Raw genomic sequence first — 12,265 nt, 5'->3', positions numbered from 1 at the left:
CTACATACACAGTTTCCAACAATTACACGAAGCCTACAGAGACCAGCATTGTAATTCTACCATGATATACACAGGTGGTTCCAAAACAGAAACCAAAATAAGAATAGCAGCCAAATTCCGGAATACCACAATTTCCAAACTACTTCCACTGAGTACAGCATTTATACGGCAGAACTGGAGGCTATACAACTAACCATGAACCATATATGGCTAACCAACATTGCCGACAGTACAGTATTTACAGATTAATTTAATGCTCTGCAAGCTATAAAGGATAACATCATAAATACCCATTCGACCGTATGAAAAATACAAAACACACTAGCAAAGCGAAAGCAAAACATAAGTTTCTGCTGGTTTCTGGACATGTAGGAATAGATGGCAATGAACAGGCAGACCAAGCAGTGAAACAAGCAGAAAGCCCGATCAACAATACCGTACCTAGACTATAAAATTACAATTCGAAATAGTGGTGAAAAACAGTGGCAACAAAAATGGCAGGAACAGGCTGGTAACAAATTATTACAGATAAAACCGTTGTTAGAACAATGGAATACAAGAGCCAACAGACAAGAAGTTATACTGAGCAGATTAAGAATAGGACACACCAATGTTATCCACTCCTACCTGCTCAGAGCTGAATCCCCTCCTCAGTGCTCTGACTGTCACACAGTGCAAACAGTCCAACATATTCTACTTGACTGCCCTAACTTTACACGAGAACATCAGATTACCTTTAAATCCTTAAAAGGGACGGACACATTTTCACTACGAACAATATTGTCAGATAAATCTAATATATCCGAAGTTCCTTTTAAGGATTTAAAGGTAATAAAAGTAATATGGCCCCCTTTGTGGACTCTGTCCACCTAGTCTGTCAGACCTGTGTTAAATTGGTGATAAGTATCTTTTCTTCTGCAGTCCTGTTGTTGAATGGATCAGTGTGAAGTCTAATATTGTCTGATTTTCCGTTGATAGAGTAGACCTGTGCAGACAATTTCTAGGTCTAAAGGTAGTACACCTGCTACGATTTGCAGGGCATGGGTTGAGACTGTGTGACAAGCTCTTGTTATTGTTAGGAGGATAGAACACTGGATGGTTTCTAGCTTTTAGCGATTGACGACGGTCTGCGTCTTTGCACACCCTGGAGGCGTAAGAGATGGCAAGGATGAAAATTGCCTTATATAAGAGTGCCAGAGTGTGCTTTTTGAGGCCCTAGACTTTCAGGTAGTGTGAAATGTTGGAATAAACTATTTGCAAGGATGGTCAAGACCATTCCAGCAAAATCCCAGGAAGAATAGGACAGCCATTTTCTTGACAGTGGGACAGTGGGGTTTGCTTTCTTGCATCATTGTCATTTTAATGTTAATTAAAATGACATAATGATGCAAGTATCATTGTCTTTATTAATGTCATTATGATGTGCATAATAATAATAACCGCAGAGTGAAATATTTAAGTTTCCTGGGTTACCTACTTGTAATATAACAAGCAAAACTGTCTTTCAGCAGGTAACTGATGAAATTAGGTGTGGAATTGTTTCATTCCCAGAATGAGTCACGGGGAAACAGACGTGTGAATTACAGGAAGTTTAAGAAACAAGTCTTCCTAGAGAGTAGTTTGTGCTCTTAGGATTTGTAAGAGTTACTGTTTAATCATATATTAATCTATATTTTGCCAATAAGATTTTTTAAAAAATCTAAGATGTATATTTTTTATAGGCATTCTCTCAATGGCAAATGCAGGAGCCAACACAAATGGATCACAGTTCTTTGTCACCACGACAAAAACTACTTGGTAAGTAATTAGAGGTTTATTATTTCTTAGACTGTCACTGCAAAATTTTTGTATTGTGCATTGATTCAATGTGGGGAAATTTTTATCAGCTAGACCCACACTCGTAAGTAAAAGGAATCTGTTTTGTAGAGATTGGATATGTTAAACAAAGGTTGTGCAAGGGTTTTTGCCAGTATCATTTAGGATGCCTTAAATGTTTCAGGGGAAACTGCTGGTTTGGGTGGAACAAGGGTAATGTAAATACATGTTTATATGATAATGTTGGTCAAAGTAATGCATACACAGAGTTCTTGTTTGTTACCACATCAGATGGGCTTATGGAAATGTGATGCCAACTGGAAATAGGGGATGATGAGCTTCAGTACGGTATGTACAATGTATTTAGGAAGGATATGGCAGATAGAAGGGGTTTTGCATAATAGTGTAGAATCTGGATAGTTGGAAGCAAAGGTATAATGAAGAGTGGGAGTAATTTGCAGGCCAGATGAATGTCTTATGGGTGATTTTAATTTGCTTCTAATTGGAGCAAATGGGAAAGAAACTTGACATGAGGGACAATTTTTAAACCAACTAGATCAGTGGTTCCCAAACTACTGAGATCTATGGAACTTATCAAAAAAATTTTGTAGACCCCTATAAATAATATATGCACATGTTTTATATATGTGTCGACCATATATATATTGGTCGACCACTGTTTCATGGACCCCTAGAACTCTGAAACTAGATTATTTGTATCACCATGTCAGGGAAAAGAATATTCTAGACTTCATCACCCACAAACCAGGTCACATACTAGGGCTGACAGTAGAAGGAAGTGATCACAGAGTTCCCCCACACACACACACAGAGAGAGAGTTAAAGGCAAAGGAATGTGTTATAATTTCAGGAAAGGAAATTACAATGGCTTAAGGTGCTACATGGCCTCTAACTGGGTAGAAATCTCAGAGATCGAATACAATTGAATTATGGTATATCTTTAAAACAATCACAAGCATATATACCATTAAAAAAGCTCCATGAGGAGGATTCCAAGTTGGTTGAATAATGAAGTTGCCAGATTACTTGAGCAGAAAAGGATGGCATGGAAAAGTTGGCAATAAAAAGTACTGAAGCCTATAACAGCTACAAATTGATCTTTAATAATGCCACAGAAAAGGCCAATTATGAGAAATAGGTGGCAAAGAAAGGGGGAATAAGGATTTCTTTTCATTGTAGATCTCCCTGTAGCAAGCAAGGGCATCTTAAATATCTTTCAGCATTTTTGATCCTTTTCTTCCAACATCTGCATTCCCTTATTAATTATCTTTTTTGCTGAAAACTTTCTTTCAGGCTCTTGTTTCTTCTACATTTTCTCTCCCTACTTCTCCAATGTCTTGTAGTTCCAGCTCAGTCTGCTCATCATTAGATAGTTCTGTGTTTTCGACAAACTGCTCCACATTGTTTGCTTCCAATTCCAGCTGTTCTCCAAGTTCTACAACTTCGTTTCTAATCTTGGTAATAGCATTAACCTTATAAAACCTAGGGACATGAATTTCCATGAGATTTTTCCATATGCTGCTCATGCATTTATTAGTAACCTCATTCCATGCTGCAGCTATATTCATCGTGCAATGCAAAATGTTAAGTCTTTCAAATGCTTTAAATCGAAAGCTTTAAATGCATCAATGACCTTGATCTAATGGCTGGATAATTGATGTAGTGTTTGGTGGAAGGTACATTACTTTAACATCAGGGTGAATGTCATCCAGGTGTGCTGGATGTCGGTGTGCATTATTCAACGTTCACAATTTTAAATAGGATGTCTTTCACAACAATAATTGACTTCTCTGATGAAACAATTTACGTGCCAATTTTCAAACAACAGTAGTCATCCACACCTTTTTGTTAGGCTAATAAAACACTGGCTGGGTATTGATATTTTTTAAAGCCCTTGGATTTTTAGAATGCTAAATCATTAATGGTTTGAGGTTATATCCTGCTACATTTCCTCCAAAAAAGTAGGGTGATGTGATCTTTGAATGCCTTAAATCTTGGCATTGTTTTAGCTTCTTTGTAGATGTACAGTAGAACATCTGTTATCCAGAATAATTTGAAAGGCCGATCTTTCTTTTTTATTTTTTTATTAACGGTAGTACAGTTATAGTGATCTTGTTTGCAAATTGAATTTTGATTATAATAAGCAAAAGATCAAGTTTGCTACCTGTTTATAACAAATTGTACCAACAAAAAGCCCAATAAACTGAAAACTGCAATTTTTTTATGGTTCTGACCTCTATCTATGTGACCTCCAGAAATGTGCTGTAGAAAAATAACACAGACTGCTGGGTTTTCTCAGAAACCATGAGTGAATTTCAGATTAGTTTAGCTCCAGATTCTGTAAGAATAATATCGGCCCAAAACTGCGATATATATTATTTTTCTCAATTTTTTAAAAAATGTGAATGAAAAGAAAATGCATGGTTTTCAGTTTACAAGATTACAGTAATACCCCGACTTACGCGAACTCGGAGTTACGCGGTTCTTGATTTTTTTTTTTGTTTGGCAACACTGCCGCCCACTATCTTCAAGGTCGTTTTTCATATGTTATCGATATACGGTACGACGGCAGAGTGAGAGCAAAAGATGAACAAAATTCAACTTTGCTGCGCATGAGCTGCACACATATACAAGAATTTGTATTCCAACTGCCATATTTATGTGTGTGTTCGAATTCGTGCTCAACTTTTGTTGGAAATTACATCGTCACGAGAGAAATGGATCGCGTCGGTCAAGCCGTATACAATCAGTCCTCGTATAACACGTTTACACTACACGAATTCGATCATACACTATTTATAAATACGGTAATGATATCTTATAATATAACACGAACCGAATTGGCTTATGCACGATTTGCCTTTGTGTTTACAAGAAATGGCAGTCGAACGCAGGATCACCCCAACTGAACGCAGCACGATAGGAATGAACAGAAGATTCTGAAAATTTATTTATGGTTTTTTATATCAGTGAAGGGGAAACACATTTCACCATAATAACATAAAAACCAACAATTCCAGCTATCGGTATGCAATTAGATCGAGTTTACTACCAGTTTATAACAGATTTCACTTTCAGAAACGCAGCTGGATTTTTGTTTTATGGTAGTAACGCCTAGAAATGTGAGGTGTTAATAGTGTATCTCTGCCTTTAAGGTGTTGTTTATTCAGTTGCTACATGTGCGCAGCTTTGTTTATGTGTATCAAACGTGTCTCCTCATTTTGTAATTGTGCTTTATTCCCTAAAAATGAGTAAAATACTTAAAAGGTGTGAAAAGGAAGTGTACTGGTGGAGACACTGCAGATTCATAGAGAAAAAGAAAAGCAATATCGATAAACAGAGGTGGACTGGGTCAAAAATTCTTACCCGGGAAATTTATAGTGGCCTCATACTATGGTTTATGGCCAAAATCACACCGTCCCACCGGGGTTTCCCTGGTAAGGCTTATGGCCAGTCTGCCTCTGTCGATAGCGAAAAAATATGAAATTGTGAAACGCTTCGAGCGAAATGAAAGATCATGTGATATTGCACGTGCTACAGGCCTAAATAAGGCAACGGCGAAAAGCACAACAATTGCAAGCTTAACAGAAGGTCTCAACTCAATTGAAAAGGGCTTAAAAATTTTAGAAAACATAGACTCCAACGAAGAATGCATTATAGCTACAAAGCAAGGAATAAAAAAATTATTAGCTTGCTGCGAAGAAATTCTGCGTGAAAAAAAAAGCGCTGTGTCATCAGACGTCAGACGAATTTTGTTAGATTTTATGAAGCCATCGACATCGAAATAACTTTTTTAAGTAAGTCATTTATTTTTTAAATATTTTGTATTAATATGTATAAAGAACTGCAATTTTATTAATATTTTTCTTCTAAACTAGTGTTTTTGTTAGTCCTAGGTCCCAATTAAACAAAATTTATATGTATTTATATGCAAAGTTGTACCCCGACTTACGCGAATTCGACTTAAGCGATTTTCGTCGGACCCACCTATCGCATAACTTCGGGGTATTAATAGAATTAGATTATTAAAAACTGAAAATGCTACTGCACTCATTTTTTTCTTCAGAGTGAAGTTTAGGTGAACCAGCATCTGGCCCAATGTTGTGTGAAAAAGCATTTGTTTTTAATCAAATTAATTGGTAATGAAAATTAAGACATGCACAGGTTGGCTGAAGAACTTTAAACTGAGACACTGTATACGTGAACTACATATTTGTGGCAAGAAACTTTCTGCAGATGAATTGGCAGCGGTGTCCTTTGAAAAGGAAGTTTGTTTCAGTTATAGCAAAATTGCAGGTGGTAGATGACTCATCAACTGGTGCAATACCACCACTTTGCTTATTGGAGGCTTAATGGTGAAACCCATGTTTAATCTCTAGAGCAAAGTTTCCGGCATCCCCCCCCCCCCCCATACTTCTCCCTCAATCCATGCACGGTACTAAGTACTATAGGTGTTGATACCTTTCGTGTTTGGGGATTTCATAAAACAAAAAAACAAAAATTTTTTTATGAGAAAGAAAATGTTTATAATGTTGATGAAATGGGCTTATTATGGAAAGCCATTACCAAGAAAAACCCGAGCCACTAAAAGAAATGCCTGCAGTAGTTTTAAGATGTGAAAAGAGCAAGTTACAATTGCTGTGTGCAAATACTACTGGGACACACAGATTGTCCATGCTCGTTATTGGAAAGTCGAAAAAACAGCATTTAAAAATCTTCCTCATTTTCCTGTTTTGTATAAAAATCATAATGCCTGAATGAATGTTTCTGTTTTCTGAGATAGGTTTATAATTTTTATTTAATTAATCTTATTTAATTTAATTGAGGTTAAATTTATTTAAATCTAACTGGAAAATTATCCCGAAAATTTGGCTATCTGGAAGAGGTCTGACATCAATTTTTCCAGATAATTGAGACACTACTGTACGTACATTCAGGCTTTTTTTTTTTCCAAAATAAGCTTGTTTCAGCCATGTTGAATATTTGCTGGACAAATATTCTCCCTCTTCGACGATACGATTAAACTCTTCCTAATGCATTAGGGCTTAAAGCCTCAAGCTGCAAAAGAGATTAGACTATGTATTTTAGTTCAATTGCATCATTTATACACAGCTAAATATAGATTTGCAATAGCGGCATCATTACATCACTTGGGTACCCACCCACCCACCGAAGAAGGGCCAAATACCCCTGAAACAGTGCCGTCTGGGTGGTGGTATCCACTGAGAATAAGTAACAACAGTTACTACTCTTCCTTAAAAGCTTCAGCAGCTTCTGTATCCCTGCAAGCTGCTTCCCTACTTACCTTCACATTATCCAAATTGTAACGTTTTCTAAACCTATCGACCCATTCATGACTTGCAAAAATGTTTCTTTGTGGTCATCTCCTGAACGTAATTTTAAGGTTTCAGAAAGGCTTCTTGCTTTAGGCTGAATAGCTAATAAGCTCAGGGGTAAAAACTTCGGAGTTTGATCCTCTATCCTTACAACTAATAACTTTTCCATCTCATGAATAGGCCCAGTTTGTTTGTTTTTTTTTTTTTTATTATTGTTGAGTTGTTGGGTGCTGACGCTTTTACTGCTTGACAAATTCTGTCTTTGTCCTTCATGATGGTGGATATAGTTGAGTGTGATAAGGTGAAGTCATGAGCCAGTTCCGTTACAGATTTAACTTTTGTGTGTAGTGTTATTTCCAGCTTCTTCTCTAAGCTTATTGTCTTTCTCAAGTTGCTGACCTCCACTACGGCAGATGGAAGTTTGTTCCATCTATCAGCCACCTGCTGGCTAAAGGCTGAATTTCTGCACATCTATTCTTCAGTTGTCTTTCATCAATTTGATTTTTTATGCCCCCATCAGGTGAGTAATCTGATCATGGGGAAGAATCCCATTAGCATTGAGCTTGCTCAATCCATTCAAGGCCTTTTCCGCTCACCAGTCTCGTTGCCCTTCTCTGTACTTGTACCAACAGCTCTACGTCCTTCCTAAAATGGTGCCTCCATAGCCAGGTGGGCAGCAGTGTGTACATTTCTTGATTAGACTGGGGTTTCAGCCCATGACCACCGCATATCCCCAGAGCAATATGGCCTTAGTTGCTAATGCTACTAAAAACCAAATGACAACCACCACCACCACCTTCCTAAAATGATTCCTCCAGATCTGTATAGTGTCGAGGTGTGGCCTGACCATTGTCTTATACAAGGGGACAATCGCCCCCTTAGCAAAATTCCTGTATATGGTTTGAGAAATTTTTTGTAAGAAGAAGTTGACCTGTTACGTTCTAGGTTACAGCGGTGGAATATACTCTAAGCAGGAACAAAGATATTTGAGTGTTTCAAAAAAAGACATGAAAGGTTTTCGAAATATTTTGCTATGGAGGACAGTGTTTTTCGAAGACATTATTGGACTTCTGAAAGAAATAGGTGTCATGCATAAATCAGAGCTGACCAGGCTCCTTGGGAGGTGCATTATGGCCACAGAAGTCTATATGCCAACAAAACTACCAAAAGAAAAAGGCATAAGTCAGATGAATGGCATTTATTCATAGATTCCTGAAAATGAAGTTTAAAAGCACTTTTGCTTCATAATGGCAATGAATTTCCATTAGTTCTTGCGTATCATTCAGCTGGACTTGATCATGAAATTGTCTAAGGTTCTACATGCTATAAAATACCAGGAATTTGGAACATATGTTCCAAAGATCTTAAGGTTATTGTTTTGTTGGGGATAGGGAGTTCACAAAATGTTTTTTGTGTTTGTGGGACAGCCATGCAACAGTGTTGCATCATTGGGACAAGCGGGGAGAGTTCATACCAATACAGTATAGTGTAAAATGTATTATTCCTTTAGTGCAATCACACAATGTTCTCCTTCCACCCCTGCACATGAGACTTGGATTGAAAATTTTCATGAAGGGACTAGATGAAGAAGGTCACAGATTTGTTGCATTCTTCAGAAGTTTCTGAATTTAACATATGCCAAACTTAAGTAAGGAATTTTTGTAAGACCCCAAATTAGGAAACTCCTGAAAGACTGTTTGAAACCTGGTTAAAGGAGGTTGAATTGGCATCTTATCTTGGTGATCATTTAAGGTGGTAGTACATGGTGTTTTGGGTAATAGGAAAGAAGAAAACAATGAAATTTTGGTATCTAATTTACTCGTGCTACAAAATCATGGGCTGTTGAATGTCGTTAAATTGATTTTCTTCATTCCCATCTCGAATTTTTCTTGCGAAAATGTGGGAGATGTGAATGAACAAGGGGTGCAGTTTTGTCAAGATATTTCCACGATGAAAGAGAGAAACCAAGGTCGCTGGAATCCTGTAATCATGGGATATTACTGATGGTTTGTTGTTAGGGAGAGTAATCAGGAATGCAAGAGAAAATCCATTAGTAACAAAAAATTTTAATGACAGTTACATGTATTCTGATTATATATTATTGAAATAACTATTTCTCAGTGATTTATGATATTTTTTTCGAAGTTAAGTGAGTTATAGAGAATTTATATTGTTTTACACTTGTGTTATACGTATATACGTGATTATCGGAATCAGTGTTTATTTCCACCAGAATCACATTTTCATTGCAGTGCTATGAAAAAATTTTTTGTTGGCTAATGTTATTAGAACATCACTGGACCTTCTACTTCTCTCTCTCTCTCTCTCTCTCTCTCTCTCTCTCTCTCTCTCTCTCTCTCACACACACACACAAACACAGAGTAACTCACATTTTTTTAGCCTGGTGCAGCATAAGCCTCAGGCTTCCTTGCACCATATGGCTAATAATTATGGCTAAGGGTTTGCTGCCTCTTTTAATATAACTGGATAGATCCCATCCACCACAGGTGCCTTTCTTGTCTTTATCTTCAACAATTTCTCCTCCACGTTACTCTCAGTTATTACAAGATTATCTAGCTTACTGCCAGAGTTGAATACACATCCGGCATTTCCCTCGCTGAATAACTCCTCATGTGTGAATGTCGATGCAAAATATTCATTGTTTGCTAGCTACCTGAGCAGAATCATGAACAGGTTGAACCATCCATATCAAGTGGACCAATTTGATTCATCCCCTTTCTTCTAAAGTTTACATAAGTAAAGAACTCTTTGCTTTGCTGTTTTTCTTTGCATCCCTTGCCAAGGATTTCTCGTAATCTGCCTTCGCCTGCCTAACCTCCTTTCTAACTTGGTTACAGATCAATTTATATGTATCCCATGCATTTTTCTCCTCTGCCTTGTCTCATTAGTTCATCTGACATCCATTTAGGCCTAAACCTTGAACAATATTTCTTAGTTGGTATGTAAAGCCTAGTAGCTTCCAAGATAAGTTCTTTGAATTTGCTGTTGGTAACATCATCAGTTGGTCCCACTGTATAGAATTTAAATACTGTCTCAGTCCATCGTAGTTGCCTTTACGAAAGCAATAACCTTTCCCTTTACCCCTAATGGTACCTATTTGAGTAAATACCACTTCAGCGCACTGATCACTGCCACCTAGTGGTTCATTTACCTGCAAATTCTTAATGCATGAAGAATCACTACTGATAATTAAATGAAAAGTATTACTCCCTCTAGTTGCCTTCCGAACATTCTGATGTAGAAAACAATCATCCAATAAATCCACAAAAGCCTTGCTCGTGTATGAGTGACCAACCCACAAATTCCATTCAGTGTCTGGAAAATTAAAATCCCCCATTATAAGACTCTGATACTGGACCACTCTATTTCCCTGTACAGTTTCTTGTTATACTCATGTCTATCTTTTCTGTAGACGTACTCCCAAAATTCCAGTTATGCATTCTTTATATCTGTGTGACGCCACATCTCTGATATCCCCACAATATCCACCTTTGATGCTTTGAGCAATACCTCAAATTCATCAAATTTATTTACCAAACTTCTAGCATCTGTGTGCATGCAAGTATACATGCATCTTTTTTTTTTTTCTTAGCTACCATAACACAACCCATGTGTTTACTTGTACCGCAATGACTCCCACAGCAGTCTCTGAAATACCATGCATCTTATTTTCCAGGCTTCTGCTCATTCCAATAGAAGCAGTGCAAGAATCACTTTCACCTCTGCCAGTGGCTACTGTTAATCTATTAGTCTTGTATCCCCCCACAAGTTAGCAGTTTTCAGACCTTGTATCCCCCAAGTTAGCAGTTTTCAGTCCTTGTATCCCCCAAGTTAGCAGTTTTCAGTCCTTGTATCCCTCCCAAGCTAGAATTTTGACATAATCACTCATGAGCTGGATTTAGGGAATGATTTAAGCATTGTTTATTTAGATTTTGGCAAAGCATTTGACTCAGTCTCACATGAGTGGCTGCTTTATAAGCTGGAACAGATTGGAATCGGGGAAAATTCTTAGTTGGATAGCAGAGTGGCTTCGGGACAGGAAGCAGAGGGTTGTAATAAATGGTTATTCCTCAGATTGGGTTAATGTAAGATGTGAAGTTTCCCAAAGATCAGTATTGGGACCACTGTTTTTTTATCCTTTTTTTAAATGACATTGATGAAGGGATAGAGGGCATGAGATCTAAATTTGCAGATGATGTAAAGATTGGTAGTGATCATTATCAAGCAGAGCTTCATCAGAGTGATCTAGATCGACTTCAGGGATGGTCAGAAAGTGGCAGCTATGCTTTAATCCAGCAAAGTGCAAGATTTTACACCTAGGGAACAGTAACACAACAATAACTTGTACATTTGGAGTTCAACTAATGTTAATAGTGGAAAAAAGGAACTTAACATTCGATGATGTACTGAACATCTGCTAGTAGAGATAACGATGTCATAGGCATTATATAAGGCTATTGTTTGACCACACTCTGAATACTGTGTTCAAGTGTGGAGACGTGTCTAAAAAATGATGAGCTTCTTGAATGGGTCCAGAAATGGTATCTCTCCTGGTGAGATTGGTAAAATGGCATCCCTATGAGGAAAGACATCGAATATATGGGTTGTACATCTTGGAAACTGGGCACCTTAGAGACGACTAAAATGAATGAGGATGAAATTTTCACAGTTATAAATGATTCTAGAACTAGAGGCCTTAAATTGAAGTTATGGTGGGGGATTACAGAAATTTACTACACGCTGGCTAAAGGCCAGCGGGTAGTAAATTTCCACACATCTATCCTATATTTGTCTTTCCTCAATTTGAATTTATGCCCTCATGTGATTATTCTGAGCAAGAGGAAGAATCCTATCAACATTGAGCATGACCTCTTTCAAATCACCTTGCCGGTGTCTAGTCTCCAGACACTGTAATTTGCAAAACTTAAGCCTTTCTTTGTAAGAGCACAACTTGTCCCAGATAAGTATATGCTCCACCTTTTCAATTACTGCTCCTTCAATCATGTCCATTTCTGTGGCATATTTGTTCATCATTACTTATCCTTACTAACTGTGCATAACTGATTGTTTTC

The 12,265-nt window shown here is 37.4% G+C and overlaps 1 protein-coding gene across 1 annotated transcript in view; it reads left to right on the top strand.

Moving 5' to 3' along the window:
• Window positions 1-12,265, top strand: part of LOC150081751 (peptidyl-prolyl cis-trans isomerase-like) — a 102,603-nt gene that overhangs the window by 74,164 nt on the left and 16,174 nt on the right. Inside the window, exon 4 of the mRNA XM_090379617.1 lies at window positions 1,722-1,797. Within this exon, the coding sequence (XP_090235743.1) occupies window positions 1,722-1,797 (76 nt within the window). The remainder of the gene's footprint in view (window positions 1-1,721; window positions 1,798-12,265) is intronic.

Source organism: Mastigoproctus giganteus, chromosome 8, assembly GCF_048544385.1.
Source record: "Mastigoproctus giganteus isolate SK-2022 chromosome 8, ASM4854438v1, whole genome shotgun sequence".
NCBI classification, from domain to species: Eukaryota; Metazoa; Arthropoda; class Arachnida; order Uropygi; family Thelyphonidae; genus Mastigoproctus; species Mastigoproctus giganteus.
The sequence above is the reverse complement of the archived record's forward strand: the minus strand, read 5'-3'. Positions and strand labels throughout refer to the sequence as shown.